We start from the raw sequence: 20,974 nt of genomic DNA, 5'->3' as shown, positions 1-20,974 counted from the left end.
ATTAGCAAGTATGTAAAGCAGCAGATGGTAACTCAGAAAGCATGCAAACCACATATGCTCTACCTTTATTCATTCTGATTTCAAGGCTCCACTGCAAGCACACATTCAGTTTACACCTAGCTGAACCTAGTCAATTACACCTCTCTTCTAAGTGAAACGAGCCAGTCAACATTTTGGTCAAATGGTCAACATTTTGACAACCAATCAGAATGTGGAATTGAGCTTCACATGCATGAGTGTGAAAACACACACACCATACATATATATTCATGAAGGTAAAAGCAGGTGGAAACATACATCTAGTGCCTTGCCATCCCCAAGTTTTTCACCTACATGCAGTGGAGACAGAGCCTGCATCTCTCCTCAAGATTCATAAGATACCCCCGAGGCCAGTGGGGGTGGTCTCATCTGACATGAGCCTTGCTTAGTTCTAGGCTTCTCACTGTACTAAGTACACTGAAGTCACATCACAGGCACATTCATCCTAAGCAAATTCTATGCTACCCCACCAGCCACCACAGAGAACAAGAGAGAGAGTACAAATAAGAATATGGAGACTAGCTGACCGGCCGACGCGCGAGCGAGGCAGAATCTTGAGTCACAGCCATGTTCCTGGTTAACTCGGTCTGGAAGGGTGGAAGAGGCGGCGGGGGAGGCGGGGGCCTGGGCGGGGGCCTTAGGGAATGTGCTCGGAGGCCTGGTCAGTGGGCCCGAGGCGCGGCGGCGGCTGCGGAACTGCGTGGAACTGCGTGCGCATACTGGGCGGGTGCGGAACTGCGTGCGCATACTGGGCGGGGTCATTAGCGCCATTAGCGAGGCGGCTGCGCAGTACAACCCAGAGCCCCCGCCCCCTCGCACCCATTACCCCAACATCGAGGCCAATGAGTGAGAAGGCACGGCAGTTCCGGAGGTCTTTGCCCAGCTGGCTGGAGAGGACATGGAGGTCAGTGCCACAGAACTCATGAACATTCTCAACAAAGTTGTGACCCGACATCCTGATCTGAAGACTGATGGTATTGGCATTGACACATGTCACAGCATGGTGGTGACACGACCGGCAAGCTGGGCTTCGAGGAATTCACGTACTTGTGGAACATCAAAAAGTGGCAGGCCGGGCTTCCCCGAGGGTGCAGTGGTTGAGAGTCCGCCTGCCGATGCAGGGGACACGGGTTCATGCCCCGGTCCGGGAGGATCCCACATGCGGCAGAGCGGCTGGGCCTGTGAGCCATGGCCGCTGAGCCCGCGCGTCCGGAGCTTGTGCTCTGCAGCGGGAGAGGCCACAGCAGTGAGAGGCCCGCGTACCGCAAAAAAAAAAAAAAAGTGGCAGGCTATATACAAACAATTTGACATTGACCGTTCAGGGACCATTGGCAGCCGTGAACTCCCAGGGGCCTTTGAGGCAGCAGGATTCCGCCTGAATGAGCATCTCTACAACACGATCATCCGACACTACTCAGATGAGGGAGGGAACATGGATTTTGACAACTTCATCAGCTGCCTGGTCAGACCGGATGCCATGTTCCATGCCTTCAAATCTCTTGACAAAGATGGCACTGGACAGGGCTTCCCTGGTGGCGCAGTGGTTGAGAGTCCGCCTGCTGATGCAGGGGACACGGGTTCGTGCCCTGGTCTGGGGAGATCCCACATGCCGCGGAGCGGCTAGGCCCGTGAGCCATGGCCACTGAGCCTGCGTGTCCGGAGCCTGTGCTCCACAACGGGAGAGGCCACAACAGTGAGAGGCCCGTATACCGCAAAAAAAAAAAAAAAAACCCCCCCCAAAAAAAAAAAAAAAGATGGCACTGGACAAATCCAGGTGAACACCCAGGAGTGGCTACAGCTGACCATGTATTCCTGAATGGGAGTCCCAGACCTGCCCCCTCATCGCCTCGCTGTAGGAGTCACCTTGGACTCTTCGGTCTCCCCCAGGTTTGATCCTGTTTGCAGTCACATCTTCATGGCTCCTGCGGACCCACAGGCCTGTTCTCCTAGCCCTTGGCACCCAGATTCTCAGTCAACAGCCAGGGCCCAACATGCTTCAACACACCCTGCCCCAGCACACCCATCTCACATCTACTCCATAACCCTTCTCTTGCATCTGTGCCAAGCCCAACGTTGGTGTTGCTTGCATACCCCAAGGGCCCTTCTCTCAGTTCTGGGAGGATCACTCCAGTCCCTACACACCCTGGCACACCCATTCAGTTACCACCCAGGCAGCTAAACTCCAGGCCATAACAGGCCACATGCCCCAGTGCCTCTGTCTGTATTCTGCTCCCAGCCTGCCAGGCCCAGGAGGAAATAAATGCACCGTAGTTGCTGCTCTCTCTGAAAAAAGAAAAAAAAAAGTATATGAAATTCCCATCCCTAGGCTCTTTCCACCATTCAAACCAAAACTGGACTCCAGGCAGGGAACAGCTACAGTGAAATAGAGAGAGAAATAAAATAGAATAATTTTTAGCTTTTGAGCTTCTGTGGACCAAGGTTCTAGTGATTTAAGGAAAGTTGGTAGTTTGGGCTATAAAATCTACCTCCTCACCCTCCCAAAACACACACACACACGCCTGTTGTACACACACCCTTGCTGTAGCTTCATGGGCAAGATTGTCGTGGCAAGACTAAAAGCTCCCCACTAATAATCCAGCCCTCTTCAGGATGGTTGCTGATGGCTGGAATTTAAGAAAAATGAAAATCACCTCATTTAGGATGAGTTTCAGCTAAAGGAGATTCACTTGCTACCCTAATCCAGGGTCTACGCTGTAGGTGAAACTAAAGCAAACGTCAGGCTTCCCCACTGGAGTCTCCTGGTGGCTACATTGTAGTGGGAGAGTCCTGGAGATGACTCCACCTCTAGCAAAGTTTTCCTCTTCAGAAACCTTTAAACTTTCCCAAGATCACCTTCTTCAAAGTGAAGTGTTCCATAAATCTCCAAAGTGAAACACTTGGCTTGCTACAATTAGATCTGTCCATGATAAAGTGAGATCCTATCAAGTTCTTTTTGTTTTCCCAATTATGATATGAACATACTGAGGGATGTTTGCAAGGCAGTAACATTCATCCTTTATATGTCAAATGGTTCCCATGTTCTTCCTTTGTATGGAAATGCTTTCCTTCTTCCTCATTTAGCCAACTCTTCTTCCTCCTTCAAGACTCAACACAAGTGTTTCCTCTTTCAGGAAGTCTTCCCCAATATCCACCCTTTTACATAATTCTTATCACATTGTGCCTCTCCCTCACTGCCCATGCTTTATGGCAGGGATTATGCTTATTTGTCTGTATATCTTCATGCTTGGCACAGTACCTGGACTTAGCAGCTGTTCAACTAAGGCCTGTAGAATAAATGGACCTAAGACTCTAGAAGTAATCATTAGAATACTTGGCATATCTTCTCTCTAATCCTAATTATATCCTTTCAAGGTATTATTATGCACACTCTACAGACTGGGAAAATTGAGATGTTAAGTGTCTTGAGGAACTCCACGCAACAAGCACAATAAACAGGATTCAACCCTAGGTGTGGGCTTACCCCCAAAACAAGATTATTTTTCATTTTATCACCTGTCTCATAAGAATGGAGAAAAGGACAAGAGGTCTTTTGGTTTACTTCAGCAAGCAAGAATTGGAAGTTTCGGTTTTCATAAATCAGAGATACCTATAAACCTGAAGTCTAAAATAACAGAAGGAATGTAAAATAATCCAGATGATAGCTAGTGAGAAAATTATTCATACCACTATGATTCTTTATGTCACTGGTATTTGATGCCACTAAGAAGCTTCTACTAATTACTAATAATTGCTAACACTCACTGGACATCCACTATGCACCAGACACTGTTGTAAGATTTCCATGTGCTTTATCTCATTTCACTTCATCCTCAGCACAGATTTATCAAGTAGATACCATTATTATCCCCTTTTACTGATGAGGAATCTGAAGTTGAGAGAGGCTGGAATAATTTGCCCCAAGGTCACATCATTAATGAGTGGTAGAAGTTTCACTCCAGAAACTTTCTCTCCTTGATCTGCTCTTCTAGGCGGAGAAGAAGCCTGGTGAAAATCAAGTGTGCTCTCAAATATGCCAGATCCTAGATGCATGTTGGGTCAAAGATGATATGGGTAGATGAGCCATTCCACAGCTAAAAGGCTCCCCTTTGCTTTTCCATTCTCTGAACAATTTATCCTTGGAAGGGTCTGCACTTTTAAAATCATAAAGCTTTCAATGAAGCAAGGAGCAAAGTACACAAATGCATGGTTATGAACTCAGTCTCCTTCCATTTGTACGTTAAAATATGCTGGGAAGTCATTTTTTTAAATTTTATCTTTTATCTTTTTTTTTTCTGTGTGTGCATGAAAGAAGCAAATGCCAAGATAGAGAGTGAATTAGATAAACTTATAATGACGATGGCTCTGTTTAACATGGGAGCATCATTTCACTTAACAGGATCTAATAAGGCAGGGCAGTCAAGTCACCAGGCTACCCTGTGTCTACAGAGCTTCTAATATTCTGTATAGCACCAAATCTCTCTCCTGAGATCCCTGGGAAGGATGCATGATGGCAGAGCTCTTGTATGACATTCATCTTCATGAGTGAGCTGTTCCATCTCCTCTCACGAGCAGAGATAAATGTCAGAAGAGATCAGCTGTTGTGTATTACATGGCCACTCTGAGCATGCAGCTTCCCTCCCTCTGCCCTTCAGCACCAAAATTACTTTAGACCAGAGCTGGGAGAAAATTCAAAAAGGTGTGAGGCTGTGTACATTAGAGGGAGGAGCAGACCGCAGGGAAGTAAATAAAGCAGGAACTAAAACAGTCCTTGCTTACTTTTACAAGAGGCATGGAAAAATAAGCCTGCCCATTTCTGTTCTTCCCTTTGGAGGATCCCTTTTGATTTTCTAGCTTAGGGATCTGCCAGGTGGGTGGGCGAGGGGGTGGGATGGGGGGGAACAGGTACCCCAGGGGAGGGGCAAGAAGATCAGATCTACTGAACACAGGGAGAAGATATTAGAATTTCTCTTTAAATTTATTATGATCTAATAAGGAAGAAAGAAAGTTGTCTAAGGTTTAATATGGGGATGGACAACGCTGCCCCTATGCTGTCCAAGTCAAGCTACTATGATGAATAATTATAAAACAAGCTAGATTACACTACAGCAGTCTTATCCATTCTTCTCTGTTGTTTTCCAGGGCTGGAATATGAAAAATACATTACATTTTATATCTATGGTTTTCATAGGTCAGGTAGTTTAGTATCGACTGCTGTACAGGAGGCTTCCTGAGGGAGGGATGAGAGCAGCTCACCATCTCTCTCATTCTTTAGATTTCAGCTTCTGGCAAGGTATTTAAACTTGCAGAAGACTTCTCTGGTGGATTTACAGATTATATTATCTAAATTAAACTAAACCCTGCAATATAGATAATTAGTATTTTCTAAATTCTGCTTGGAATTCAGAGATTGATAATAATATTACATTTTAAACACAAATGACCGAGAAAATGAAAGAACTGACATGGCCTACTTCCTACCTTAATATTAGCTCTTTCTCAAGAATTCTTATTTGTGTAAAAATTATCTAATTAGATTGGAGAAGTTAACCACCATTTTTCAAAATTAGCCAAAAGGCAATTTACAACTATATTTTTCATGGTAAACCTTAAGGGTATAGGATGCCCTGAGTTACCAATAGTAAAAAAATATATAACAATTTGACATTTAAAATTTAAAGATTTAAATTGAAAATTATTTTTCTCATCTTTTCCCCATGTCTTAAAATTCTAAACTTTCTGCATGTTTTCTAGTATGCATAATATATTAGTATAGTAAGGCATGTATAATTGATTTTTTTAAATTATGAACAATTCTATATTAAAAGTACATGGATTAGTATATCTTATCAAGATAGTTTGGAGATCACTTTCTAAGTGATGATGCTCCGACCCACAAAGCAGTTGGCCCACCTCCTTAACTGATCACTGTTGCTATCACTTTTTGAAGGAAATGGATATCCCATTCTTTCTGAGTACTCTTTTCTTTCACCCTCCCATAGATATACTCAGGTACCATGGCTCATGGTTCTCTCCACAATAAGCACCCTGGCACCCCCTTTAGAACATGGTACTAAATATAAGAATGTAATAGAAATAAGACTTCTGAGTTCCTGATGACATATTGGAGACAAAGAAATAGGAGGTAAAGTTCTCCCAAATTAATACATTAGAGAGCATAAAGTCAGGGATGAAGCCAAAAAATCTTCAAAAGCAGATCAACTCAAAGACTGTGATGGGTAAAAGAGAGAAATAAATACATTGTATAATCTAAGGCATTCTACGGTAGGGAAAGGCACTCTGATTTGCAGTTGAATAGAGATACACATAACATATCTATCCTGTTGTTAGATCCCATTATTGGAAATATGTTAACACAATGCAGTGAATTGGTGTAAAACAAACTATGTTATAATGTAGCAATCTTATCCATTCATCTCTGTTGTATTCATGGCTAGAAGATGAAAAACGAATTACATTACACATTCATGGTTTTCATGTTACCCCTCTGTTACTCTTTAATCACATAACAATTGTCTTGTTCATGAATCTAAAAGCTATTAACATTAACATTGTCATTCTTTAGGCCAAGGCTCTGCTTTGGGATGTTTGATTTCTTCCTTTTCCTCTTGGCAGATTCTAAATCCCCTTAAGCCCACGCCTTATCCCCCACCTCCAAGGAAGCAGCCTCCAGGGACAGCTTCCCCCCTCCCAAAGGATGCTGAATGTTATGTTTGTCCAATCTCTTACTAACCTCCAGATCCAAGCCCACTGCAAGCCGGGTCTTTCATGTTTATTTAGAATTACTATTTCTCGAGGACACTAAAAATTATTCTTGACACACCAAAGTCCAAATTTATGCTTCCATTATTTTCCCCTACAGCTGTGGCCCCTGTCACCTTGAGATGATTTTAGTCTCAATCTCTTTGGACCATAAGAGGATCCTGAGAGTCTGCAGATAGGTGGGTCAGAAAGTCATTGCTATGGAAAACCAACAACATTGTATGGCTTTGCTATTGTTCTGAAGAATATAATGAAAATACTACCCAGGTCCATATTCTAATACATCCAAGACTAAAGACTGCTGACTCTTTCATTACAAACTGTTAGCCCATCTCTGTGCTTTATAGACTATCCTTACTTCTATGGTGATGATTGCCCTTGTGTCTGATAGAGCAACAAGATTCTTGACCTTCTTATCTGTCAATGCTCCTGATAGTCTCAAAAGCCAAGAGGCATAAGCATTTTTACTCTTTCTTTGTGATATTTGCAACTATCCTGAACTCAAGAATGCCTGATAATATTTTTAGGGGCCTCCTGTCATCTCAGAAAGAGATATAAATTACTTTATCCAAGAAAATAAGCACTAGCGTATCGGTTTTTTATAAGAAACCAGCAACAAGATAATAATTAGCTACATAGTTTCTACCTGTCCACATTCCCTATCCTTTTTTTGTCTTATGAATTTGTATTTTATTTTCTAGCAAAGGAAAGTGCACAAATAAGCAATTCATGGGTCTGGAATGCATGCATGTATTTTATCAAAATATATGGATAATTCAAATTTCATCACACCTTTACAGGATACATTGATGGAAGTGGCTACTGATCAAGAGTTGAAGATGAATTCTGAAAATACCTTTCTCTTCTATTTTTTCCAAAATGTATCTTTCTGTGGAGCAACAGTTACTTAAGTATATTTCTCACATATTCATGTTTATCTGCTTTGGAAAACTGAAGCATGGGATGGATAAGAATTAAATTAGAATATCTCACACTTTTTGTTCACTGGGACCAATGGAAACAGGAAAAGAACTGAAGCTTGATGCACTAATCATAGGTTGAGTCTATATAATAATATCCAACAGTAAGGTCTAAAGGTTTTAAGGTGTTTAAATAAGAATAGATGACTTTTCAGAAAACCAAAAGATATTTCTTGAGGTCTACTGTGGGTGCCGTTTCACACGCTTAGGCTTCTGAAGGACAGAGCATTTGCCACTGGAAGAGTGACAAGTACAGCAGACAAGCACAGATTGCTCAGGTTTGTAAGATTAACATGGAGAAGCAGGAAACTGAGAGAGAACAGAAGAGCAAAGGAAGCTAACAACACTCTAACTTACTTGTAATAACAGATTTCATAGCCTGTCCGTACCCAGGCAGGTCTACCAAGAAGAGCCTCCTTCACAGAATACAGAGTTGGCTGCATCCCTACACAAAATAAAGGCAGGATTAATCCATTAGGTGGGGGGTGGGGGGAATAGAAAAGGAGAGCTGTGGTAGGTTGAATAATGGCCCTCAAAGATACCCAGGTCTTAATCCATGGAAGCTGTATATTAACCTTATATGACAAAAGGGACTTTGTAGATATGGTTAAATTAAGTATCTTGAGATGGGGAGATTATCCTGGTGGGCCCTAAATTCAATCACACGTGTCTTTCCAAGAGGGAGGTAAAGGGAGGTTTGACTACAGAGGAAAAGCAATGTGGCCGAAGCAGAGAGATTTGAAGATGTTATGCAGCTGACTTTGAAGATGGAGGAAAGGGCCATGAGCCAAGGAATGTGAGGAACCTCTAAAAGCCGGAAGAGGAAAGGAAACAAATAATCCCCTAGAATGTCCAGAGGAAGCATGGCCTTTCCAACGCCTTGACTTAAGACCAGTGAAACTGATTTGGGACTTGTGGACTCCAGAACTGTAAGAGAATATATTTGTCTTCTTTGAAGCCACAAAATGTGGGACAATTTGTTACAGCCGCTGCATCAAGTGAATACAAGAGCCAAGGCTCACCTTTTCTCTTTCTATACCAGCAAGAGTCTATTTAATCAGTACAAAATAGAGGTAATGTCCTATGCTCGGACCTGGAGCTACGGGGAATATTTTTTCCTTACTCAGAGCCACTAATACATTAGTATGTGAGCCAGCAATAACACGCAGAATTTCCCATTTCTAGAAACATTCAAAATAAATATGGGCTACTAGTCAGTCATTGTCCCTTGAACGCCCCCTCTAAAAGTGCCACAGGTATTCAGGAGAATTTAAACTTTCTCCAGAGTTTTCTGAGAGTGTAACTCGGTGTTGTCCAATGGAATTGTGCCGTTTGCCTGTCTGTGACAAATATCAACAGATCAGTACATTTGCTTCTATGGGTTTTAGGAGGTGGAGAGAAGGAATAAATGAGAGGGCTCACTGGCCTCAAAAAGTTCAAGGTGGGGCAAGGGAGGCAGGAAGCGGCGGAAAGTTATGTGAGGTATTAACATTTCATAGCACAGGGAGAGTTTCAAGCTTCCCCTCCCATAGTAGCAATTTACCATAGGTTGGCGGCCGTCTTGCCATACCTGGCAACCAAAACATGTCAGCCCAACTTCAAACCCTCTGCAACCCAAGCAGGGCTTCTGATAATAATTCAAGCACTCAAAAGTGACATCATTTTTGGTGTTATTGAGAAAGTCTCTATTTCCCAAGAGCTCATACCATAATTGAACTGGCTGTTGGCCTTCTCACAGTTGATAACGTTGACGCGATAAGGGACCGCATCTCTCATACCGCTCACCTCGAAGTAGAACCACTGCTGGTGCTGCGTGCTATTCACATCAGCATTGACCAGTAAGTCGTACTCCAACCTGCAAAGTCAGAAGCAAGATCAGAGTGTTAAAAGCCTTTAAGAGAACTTCCAACACTGAGAAATCTATACATCTCAGGTTCTGGATGATGGATGTAAGATCCAGGATCTTGGTTGGCTGGTAAGTTATAGTTATCATCCTTATCTCACAATGTTGGACAGAGGCTTTGGAAATTTAAGGAGGGGGGAGCAGTGTCCTGGTATTAGAAGGGTCAGTTATACAACTATAGCCCATCTTTTTATTAAATGGTAATGAAGTTTCTGTCCAGCTGGAAAAATGCAAGTGTGCTATATCCCAGAGAAAATGTGGTCACATCTGGTTGGATATGCCATTACTATTTGATGTTAGACATGACTTCTGAGCATCAGTCTCCTCAAATGAAAAATAGAAATAGTGTCTAGGGACTTCCCTGGTGGCACAGTGGTTAAAAATCCGCCTGCCAATGAAGGGGACATGGGTTCGAGCCCTGGTCGGGGAAGATCCCACATGCCACAGAACAACAAAGACCATGCGCCACAACTACTGAGCCTGTGCTCTAGAGCCTGCGAGCCACAACTACTGTGCCTGCGTGCCACAACTACTGAAGCCCATGCGCCTAGAGCCCATGCTCCACAACAAAGAGAAGCCACCGCAATGAGAAGCCCGCACACTGAAATGAAGTGTAGTCCCCCACTGGCCGCAACTAGAGAAAGCCCGCACGCAGCAACAAAGATCCAACACAGCCGTAAATAAATTAATTAATTAATTTAAAAAAAAAGAAATGGTGCCTAAACTTGCAGTACTGTTTGTAAAGATTGAGTAGTATAATATATGTAAATCCCCAGCAAGGCAACAAACATGAATTAGACTAGCAATGAAAGATTTGTCTGTTTGTTTTTTCCCTTTTTAACTGATTTAGTTTACATGAAGTAAAGTACACAGATCTTAAATGTACAGCTCAACGAGTTTAAGCAAATTCATCTGGATACACCTGTGTGACGACTCCCTGGATCAATATGTAGAACAGTTCCAGCACCCCAGAAAGTCCTTATGTGTCCCCACACAATCACTATGTCTCCAAAAAATTACTTTTTCAAGCTTGAGCAACAGAATTAGCAATAAAGCTTTGACTTAAACATTATCATCAGGATATTTCATTTTCAAAAATATTCTTATCCCATCCCCTTGGCATGCTCTTTGAGTTGCTCTTCTAGAAAGGGCAATGGTTTTGCCCTGATTCGTTCATACTCTCCTACTCTGGCCCTCTGATTAAATGGCAGTGTATAGTGAGATTTGTGGAAGGGGAGAGCTTTGTTGAAGCCGTAGCACAGCAGATGGTGTCCCACCCCTCCCACCGTCACTATAAGCAACACACTCTAACCAATGAACTCACCATACAATGAATGAAGCTATAGTTGGCACCATAGGGACACCCATGAGAACAATTCCAGGAAGTCTATGACCCTCCAATTGTCTGCTATGCCCACAATGCTCTCGCTAAAAAGTGATCATAAAAAATCCTTGCCTGTAAGTAGGTTTGTTTTCTGTCATTTGACTCTGTCACCCAGACCACAACTGACGAGTTTAGGATTCTACACTCTGGCCAAAGGCAGATATAAAGAGAAAGACCTGAGTAAGGCCAGGAGCTTAGGCACATCCTGGACTACTCATTTTCCCACTAGGAGATTCCTAATCAGGTCTTCCCTCCTGGATCCTTGGAACTTGATAAATGAAGAGAATAAATAATAAAAGCGGGAGCTGTAGGAAGAAGAAGCTGAGATAGCAAACAAGAAAGAGAAGGAGGCTGAGGAGGAATCTTAACATGCCTGCCTTTCCCTTCTCCATACCAAACAGCTCCACTTGTATTTGTTTTATGTTGGGCTTCCTTGAAATATTTCACGTACCAAAAAAAATGACTTACCACTCACCACGTCCCAAAAAGGGAAAACTTCGAAAATGTCTCCTGGGAGGGGGATACAAAACAGGGCTGAGCCATACTGAGTATGGCCCCTGCAGCTTTCCTTACTTACTCACGCACTTGGATGGCTTTGCGAAGATTTCCAGACTCAAACTTGGAGAAGAACCGTAAGCAGTCAGAAGTGGTGTCTTGCAAAGGCCTGTAATGAAATAGAGAACCTTTGAACATAGGACTTATTGCTGTTCTTGGGCACAGTTTAACATTTCTTAGAGATAAACTTTCTCTTACAGATCTTTAACCCGAATTTTCACTGTGTTGATTTTAGGAGAAGGAATGGATTATTAACTTAAAATATTCTTATGCTCGTGCCATTAAAAGGATATTCTATACTCCCACCCCCCCTCATTCCACTGATGTTCAAGACCACCTACCAAGGCTCATCTAGACTGAAGACAACTTTATTTATAATATCGCTTGGCTGGATGAGCCTCCGGACATCCTCAAATATTTTGATCCTGGAAAGGAAAATTGAAAACATTTTAAGGGTTGGCCCTCACTCCTTACCCCATTCATCCTATGGTCATGTGGGAAGGGCCTTGGGAGTCATCAGAGAATTATGAAAGAAAAATGTAATCATGATCCAACCTTGAGCTGAATGAGTACAAAAAGCACCACCCCTCCTTCCTTTTCTTCTTTATCAAAAAATAAAACTACACTGAGCAGTAGGAATGTAGGAAGCAGTGATGCCAGATTTTCGTTTTAGGAGGATTCTCTACTCAAAGGAGTTTTGTCAAGAGCATTTGGGCTGAGGGACTTTGAAGCCTCTGGTTGTGTGAATAAGAGGGCCCTCTGCACTAAGACACTTTTGAAGGAGACATTAGGATTGCTGATGGTCTGGGAGGCTCCAATAAGCCTTGAATTCTTGTGTCATTTATAGTCCTTGGTTCTGTTTGCTCCAGAAGACTATGGTCAATCTTCTCTCTGAGAAACACCAATATCTGGGAGACTTAAGTAAGAGGGAGGAAGGATACCTAAGGGATATTTCAGATTCCCTCCTTGAATTTCTGATCCAGGTCTCTGGGGCGGGGAGGGGTAGGAGAAGGGGGAGGGAAGGTCAAAATGAGGCCTAGACTCAGGGGAAAGATGTCCTGTCCAGTGGGGAGCTGTTGCTGGGCCAGCCCCTGTGGTGTGTCTCTCAGGAACTTGAGCACGGAGATAAGGTCAGAGGGGTGAGGTCAGAGATGTCAGCCAGGAGACCAAGTGGAAGCAGTTCTTGGGATCCACCATCAATTTGCTGATGAACTTGCTAACAGTTAAGAAAACTTACTGCTATGCACACTTTGCTCCATAGACTTAGTGTATGCATACTTAGTCTATTTTCTGGGAAAATCGTTTTCTCCTTGAGTTCAGTAATTTTCTTTTTAATCTCACTATGCCTATCCAAAGGCAAAGCTCCGTTTCATGCATCCTGGGAATAATCCATCACACAACATTTCTTCCCTGCAGGATGCATTTTTTTTTCCCTTACAATCCTCAGTGATGCAGCAAAACTATTCCCCAAGCCAAGTCAGGTTCTATAAGGTTGGGACTGTGGGATGGAGGTCCACCACCTCCTCTCATTAACAAGAGATCAGATTCCAATTTGCAGTAAATGAGAAAAGTGATCCCAAATAATCCATACTTGTTTTTTCCTGAGAACCTTCCCTTAAGGAATGATCCCAGTATTTGGAGAAACTGGATAATCTTTCCCTTTTGTAGGATTTGCAATGGATACGGGGTAAGGGGTTGCATTAGAATCGTCTAAGAAATTCTTTTTGTGGAAACACATGTCTACCACCACCCTACCCTTGGCTCTGAAATGTCCTAGTAGGGAGGTAAGCTTGTATATTTGGCGAAAATTTCCTTAAGGTTTTTTTTTTTTTTTTTGGTGGGGGCGGTACACGGGCCTCTCACTGTTGTGGCCTCTCCCGTTGCGGAGCACAGGCTCCAGACGTGCAGGCCCAGCGGCCATGGCTCACGGGCCCAGCCACTCCACAGCATGTGGGATCTTCCCGGACCAGGGCATGAACTCGTGTCCCCTGCATCGGCAGGCAGACTCTCAACCACTGTGCCACCGGGAAAGCCCTCCTTAAGGCTTTTAACATGCTGCTGACTAATGCTCACTTTCCTGAAGATAACAGAATTATCTGTACAAACCATTCCACCTACAAAAATACTAAAGAAGAAAAAATATATATAGCTCCCAAGTTAGTAGCACCATCACCTTTGGACTCCACATTTACGTTCCAACACGGACTGGGCAGAGAGAGGTGGACAATGACCCCAGAAATCAGGAAATGCCATCATTGTGAAGTCAGACACAGATCTGGTTCTTCTAGCTTTGGCCATACAAAGATAGGGGTCATGGAAGGCGATATGCGTCCGATGTGTCTGCAGGAGCTTATCTATTAATTCAGTAGCTTCTCTAGGTCTAGTGGAATTGGAAAAGGAGGCACTTATCCTTGGGCAGGAAATCGCATCTATGTCCCAAGCATCCTCTTTGAAGGACGCCTGAACGCCTGAGATTTCACTTCCGGAAGAACCTATCCCAAGACCATTGGATTGTGCATTTCGGTATGGGTTCATTCTAGGTCCTTCTTTGGAGGTTAGATGTATGTTGGACCTCCCCATCTTCACTCTGCTCAGAAGGGAGGTCTGGACAGGGACTTCTCTTTCTTGTCCCCAGGAGATTTGGTCCTTATTCAAGCAAAGCCCTTTTGGGGAGGCAGCAGTCAGAATGTGGTGGTGACTGGCACACTGAGTCTCGTCCAAGTTCAAACCACCTCCAGGTTTGGACTCCAGTGCCTTCAGGTTAAAAGTGGAAAAGAATACGTCAGTGTTTCTGTCCAAGTAGAGAATACAATCTGATCCCTGTCCTCACTCTCTGGGCACAGAGCTAAGCATAAATCCTCTGCACTGTAAAACTTTTTCCAAAGTCAGTCAAGGAAAGACTAAGCTTCAAGAGTCAAAGAAATAGCAGAATCCTAGAAACGCACACTTGGAAGGGGCATTTGGTGGGTCTAGTATGAGTCTATGCAGTACATGAAAGCCTCCTACAACACCCCCAAACATTTACAGCCTGGTTGAATGACTCATTTACAGAAACTTCCCTGTATCCCAAGGTGGTTCCTTTTATTTGAGGATCATTCTGATAGTTTAAGAAAAATTCTTTTTTACTCGGAATTAAAATTTCCTTCCCTGAAGCTTTTACCCACCAATGCCTTTCTGCTTTCTAGAGTGAAATACAATATGTCAGCTCCCTTCTATAAGTGACTTAGCGTGTACCCTTAGATATGGCCAAATTCATGGTTTATTAAGAATCATAAGAAAAGAATGGAGGTCCAAAAGCAGGTCTAAATTTTGGTGGGAGCAACAGCAGAAGAAGCAGCAGCAACCAACCACTGGATTAACATGACCAGGCATAAGGTGCTTGATTTGTTTCTGCTAACAACGAAACCCTAGAATCAGGCTGCTCACCTTCAGAAAGCCATCTCATACAACCATCCTACTCTCACAAGAGAATGATTAAGTCACCATGAATTTTCACTTGCTTTCCCAGGACATGAGAGTAAGGCACCCTGCCCACCAGACAACAGGCAGCAATGTGAACCTTCATCCTACTTCCTTCCGAGGTGATGGGTGTCAGATTGTATTGATAGGACCCTTGCATGCATCCTATCTCTGCCACCTTCTCATATTTTTGTTTAGCCTTTTACTTCCCTCTCGGAAAGATCCCAGAAGCAGAATGCTAAAGATGAGCAATGCTTTCCATCTGGAGGCCAGTTTGGATGCCCAGGGTCTGCAAAGAACCCATTAGCATCACCGAGGAGTAGAACCACGGCATACATTCTACCTCAAAACTGCAGGAGAGCTCAAGACACATCGCCTCATATTGCATCAGCTCCTCTTCAGGTCCATCAAGACCAGGTTTGGAGCTCAGTTTGTTCACATCTGTTTCCAAGGCATCATCCTACAATGGCACATTCAAAAAATATGTTACAATCAGGAGAGCCATCCTGAGAAATATCGAGACAAGCTACAGATGGGACTTTTCAGAATCCTGGGACACGGTTTCCTTGCCTCCAAGTTATAGTGCTAGCCTAGTCAAGGATAATTTAATATGTAAGGTTGTATTTTTTAAATACTAAGAAAGATGATAATTTTTCTCAGTGTTCATGTTAGTATTTATCAGCCTTCATCATAAATAATTTATGTAAAATGAGATGAACTATGTAAACAATGAAGCACAATACCAAAGAATTGTTTTTATCTCATCACCACTGTCTTTGCCATAACTGTAACTGTTGTACTTATTCATCTATCTACCTATTTAGGTCACTCTTTTCACAAACGTTTAATGAGCCCCTACTATGAGTGGGCACTCTCCTAGGTACTAAAGACTCATTGATAATTGAACAGACCAAGGTCCATGATTCCATAGAACTTGCCTTCTAGTGAGAAAAGGAAGACAGTAAGAAAGCAAACAAATGAGCAAGGTAACTTCAAACAGTGATAAATGTCATGGGAAGAATGAGAGGTGGTGAAGTGATGGTGAGTGAGGCTGGGGTACAAAGAAGCTAAGGAGGTCACTTTTTTTTTTTTCTTTTTTTTTGCGGTACACGGGCCTCTCACTGTTGTGGCCTCTCCCATTGCAGAGCACAGGCTCCGGACGCGCAGGCTCAGCGGCCATGGTTCACGGGCCCAGTCGCTCTGCGGCATGTGGGATCTTCCTGCACCAGGGCACAAACCCGTGTCCCCTGCATCCGCAGGCGGATTCTCAACCACTGAGCCACCAGGGAAGCCCGGAGGACACATTTTAACAATAACGGCCAAAAAGGCAAAGACTTGGGGCAAGAAATTACTAACAGAAAAAGAAAATAAAAGCAACTTAAATTTGCTTACAGAAAGAAGGTGGCTGAATGTATACACTCATATACAAGAATTCATACATATAACTGAATCACTGCTGTATAGCAGAAATTAACACATTATAAATCAATTATACTTCAATAAAATAAATTTAAAAAATTTTTTTAAATAGAAAGTGGCTGAAGCATAAAGAGTAAGAGGAAGACTGCAAGAGTCAAGATTCCATATGCAGGTATGATGCTGAGCCTTCCAGGCTCTGGGGAGGAGGTCATAACCTCCTACTATACCTTTATCCCTTTGTACATTTAAAAGTTTACCGAATCACCACCAGCCTTTTCTTCATTGGGATGAATAATACCAGACCTTTTATTTCTTCTTCTAGATCATCATTTCATAATAGTTTAACAGTGATGGTGACTCTCCTCCAAACGCTTCTGTATTTTTCAAAGGTTATAGAATGTTACAGAGGAAGGACATAGCTCCATCTCTTAATCTTTCTATGCCTCTCCCAGATCAAGTTTCCCTAATAAAATGAAGGGGGAATCCACCCTGTATTTTAGGAATCTATTTTGTTAGTTAAGGAAAAACCTGATAGTCCTGAAAGCCTGGCTTATTCTTCCTGAAATCAAATAAATGTGGAAAATAAATGTTATATTCCTGGGCTTCCCTGGTGGCGCAGTGGTTAAGAATCCGCCTGCCAGTGCAGGGGACATGGGTTCGAGCCCTGGTCCGGGAATATACCACATGCCACGGAGCAACTAAGTCTGTGCGCCACAACTACTGAGCCTGTGCTCTAGAGCCTGTGAGCCACAGCTACTGAAGCCTGCGCACCTAGAACCTGTGCTCCTCAACAAGAGAAGCCACCACAATGAGAAGCTCGTGCACCGCAACGAAGAGTAGCCCCCGCTCACCGCAACTAGAGAAAGCCCGCACACAGCAACGAAGACCCAACGCAGCCAAAAAAATAAATAAATAAGAGGTTAACATAAATTTTTTTAAAAATCATTTTTAAAAATGTTATATTCCTGATTCAGGGGATAGAGTGCAATATTCCATCCATCTTCTGCAATTTTCCTCCAAGCTTTAAATTAAAAGAAATATAGATCCCATGAGGTTGATATAAGGAATTTTTCAGATACAGCGCATACCAGGCCCAAACTCCTTAGCCTGGTACTGGAGATCCCAACACTTACCCTTTCCAGCTTCATCTGTCAGATCTCCCTTCCTTTCACCATCTCTGCTACAGCCTCAGCCATGCCCCAAGGTGGCACCAATAGAAATGCAACCTGCCAGGCATTGAGAAACATCTCCCCACCAACAAGTAAGGTTGGTACGTCTGGAATGAGGAGCGTCAGGTAACCCATGAGCTTCAGCCTATCTAGGTGACCTACTCAGCCTTAGAGCAGGTGTTAGCAAACTATAGCCCACTGCTTGTTTTTGTAAATAAAGTTTTATCGGATCACAGTCATGTCCGTTCATTTATATACTGCCTGCGATGGCTTTCTCAGTATAACAGCAAAGTGGAGTACTTGTAACAGAGACCATCTCTGGTCCTCAAAGCTTGAATCTTGGCCTCTGAATCTCCAGGCACTCAAGCAAGTTGTCAACTACTTCTGTATTTTATAAACACCCTTTATAAATACGCTTATATTTATTTAGGAGTGGACCAGCTTCTCTGTCCTCACAGCAACCCAGAGAAGCTTCATCATTTAGGATTTTGGTACCCATCTAACCCAGATAACTCCCTCCCTCCTCAGGTTCGACCCTTCCAATATTGACTTTCCCCAGCCTTAGATTTGAGTTCAACACCCTTTTGAAGGTGCCCATTCAAACTCTGGTAGAGACAAACCCCAAGTTTACTAGACTGAATTCTGTGAAGATAAAAACTGTCTTATTTGCTTTTGTATCACATTAACATCCCTAAGAACTTAGCATGCCACCTCACATATGGATCATATCCAAGAAAATACCTGAAAGAAATAAAAAGTTTAAGAGGAGGAAAGGAGGGAAGAAAGCAAGGAAGAGCTTGAATTCACCCTTTTCTGTCCTCCTCTTCTTTAGAGTCTGTCCAAATCTAATGTTTGTGTTCATTAAGAAAAACAACAAACAAACATGGACAACCTCTAGTCTATATACGTTGTAAGTTTCTTTCCTTATGATGACATTCACAGTTTTCAATCAAAGAACAGCACCCAACTATACACTCTCAAGGCGCTTTACAGATATAAGTTCCTTTTAATCATTCTTTCTAAGAGGCTTCTCCCAATTGTTAACTAAGATTTTCAAAGGAAAAGGCCACAAGTTAAAGGCCTGCGTCCATTCTCTGACCAGAAATAAATACTCTTGGCTTCTTGCCCACATAACTTGCAGCAAATGCTGTTGGGTTCTCCAGGGGAAAACCCGGTTCCCTGTCTCCTGCTATACCCCAGAATCAAGCCCTTACTCTGATGTTCCTCTGTTTCTCTATAAGGCATGCTCGCACACTTACTTCTCACCTTCTCCTCAGCTCGAAGGCTCTTGACGAATTATTTCCAGGCCCTCACTTATTTGTCTTATGCTTCCTTCCCAGCTGGATTGATTTATTTGTTTAGATTCCACTCCACCCCAACCCACCATCATCTGCAGAGTGGGGGTAAGGAGACAGTCTGAAAGCTCTCCCCCAACCCCATGCTGTGTGAAGTCGAGCACCAGCCTGCAGCTTGTCCCTCCACATCAGATACAAGAGGTGACTGATGCTACACATCAAACATTCAATTATCAAAGAGCCAGCAAGAGGGGTGGGAAAGTGGCATTGATGAATGACTGCAGCAGCACAGTATTATTCAAATAATTCAGCAAGTTCTCCATAGGCCTGCATCGGCAAGGCACAGCAAAGAGCCAATTTGCTACTGATGACTTCAGAAATGATTCTATTTATCAACAAAACCCTGAGCACACCAGAATAGCAACAGCAGCCTTAACCTAGAGACCTGGCTAAGAGGTAGTCCCTCTATGTCTGCTACTACCATTAGCAAGGTGAGTGATTATTATGACAGAGAACGCAAAAAGTCTCTTTCTCCCTAGGCAGACGTGTAGATGGAATGGTATGTAAAAAGAAAGGAAGAGAGGGAGGGGGAGAGGAGGATGGATGGATGGATAGTAGATAGATAAATAGACAAGTAGATAGATAGATAGATAGGTAGATTTTTTGATCCAGATTTCATCTCCAGGAATGTCATAAAAGGTAGCATTTACTTCTCAGTCTTACTTTGCAGATGTCAAAACTAAGGAACTATAACTTGAAGGGACTTGTCCAAGTCGATGTCCACCAACAGAGATGGAGACAGAATTATAACTCGTAGATAAATTATCATTATTCTAGAGCAGTGGTTCTTAACCACAGGGTGATTTTTGCCCCGCAGGGATATTTGGCAAGTCCCAGAGACAGTTTTGATTCATGACTCGGGGGCAAAGGGGTGGATGTCACCAGCATCTTGTGGATTGAGGTCAGGAGTGCTGCTAAACATCGTATAATGCACAGGACAACCCCCCATGACAAAGAATTATCCAGCCAAAATGCCAAGGTTTAGAAACCTTTTTCTAGAAATGCTGTCAGTAAACTATGCCCCACTGTCTGCTTTTGTGGAACACAGTCATGCCCTATTGTTTACACATTGTCTATGGTTGCTTTTGTGCTACACCAGAAAACCTGAGTTGTTGTGACAGAAACTGTATGGTCCACAAAGCGTAGAGTAATGATTATCTGACCTTTCATAGAGAGTTGGCTGATCTCCATTCTATAGCATAGGTTATTATTGATAGAGACTAAAAGGCACTACTTCCTTGCTGGCCAGGATACGTGCCATACAACCCAAAGGAGCACAGTTCACATACTCCAAGGTAAATGGAATTGTACAACGCAGTGGTCCTGTGTATAGATTGGGTAGATAAGAAGAGTGACTTACAAAGACAGTGGAGATCTACTAGAAAAAGTTTCCTAGGAAGTCTTTCCATGGTCTCTTTGCCTGAGTATCCTTCACATTCATTAAATACACCAACCCTAAATGTCTACCTCAGGCTTATCCTGATGGAATATTAGTGCCTTGATAATAGATAGCCTCTGACTTGACGATGGGATTGTACTGGGCCTACCAAGACAAAAATGACAACTTGGAAATCAGTAACAGTAGCCTTCATTTAGTGAGCATCAGTATCTGCCAGGACTTAAAGTGGAAACGCAAAAGTCCATCCTTAAAATTTACCCTGGGCGGGACTTCCCTGGTGGCACAGTGGTTAAGAACCTGCCTGCCAATCCAGGGGACATGGCCTGGGAAGATCTCACATGCCGTGGAGCAACTAAGCCCATGCACCACAACTACTGAGCCTGCACTCTAGAACCCGCGAGCCACAACTACTGAGCCTGCATGCCACAATTACTGAAGCTCGCGTGCCTAGAGCCCGTGCTCTGCAACAGGAGAAGCCGCCACAATGAGAAGTCCATGCACTACAATGAAGAGTAGCCCCCACTCACTGCAA

The 20,974-nt window shown here is 43.2% G+C and overlaps 1 protein-coding gene and 1 pseudogene across 2 annotated transcripts in view; one reads left to right on the top strand and one right to left on the bottom strand.

The window, feature by feature from the left end:
- The window catches only part of LOC308611596 (cytosolic carboxypeptidase 4-like), a gene marked incomplete at both ends in the record, with an annotated part of 109,984 nt that overhangs the window by 12,525 nt on the left and 76,485 nt on the right, over positions 1-20,974 (bottom strand). Inside the window, 6 exons of the mRNA XM_081260318.1 lie at positions 8,157-8,244; positions 9,506-9,654; positions 11,664-11,750; positions 11,983-12,066; positions 13,815-14,395; positions 15,444-15,560. Coding sequence (XP_081116444.1) covers positions 8,157-8,244; positions 9,506-9,654; positions 11,664-11,750; positions 11,983-12,066; positions 13,815-14,395; positions 15,444-15,560 — 1,106 coding nt within the window. The remainder of the gene's footprint in view (positions 1-8,156; positions 8,245-9,505; positions 9,655-11,663; positions 11,751-11,982; positions 12,067-13,814; positions 14,396-15,443; positions 15,561-20,974) is intronic.
- Positions 607-2,582, top strand: LOC308611591 (calpain small subunit 1-like; annotated as a pseudogene). Its single transcript has 2 exons — positions 607-1,110; positions 1,328-2,582. The product of its transcript is annotated as a calpain small subunit 1-like (transcript).

This window comes from Mesoplodon bidens, assembly GCF_964165515.1.
Source record: "Mesoplodon bidens genome assembly, contig: HAP1_SCAFFOLD_129, whole genome shotgun sequence".
NCBI classification, from domain to species: Eukaryota; Metazoa; Chordata; class Mammalia; order Artiodactyla; family Ziphiidae; genus Mesoplodon; species Mesoplodon bidens.
The sequence above is the reverse complement of the archived record's forward strand: the minus strand, read 5'-3'. Positions and strand labels throughout refer to the sequence as shown.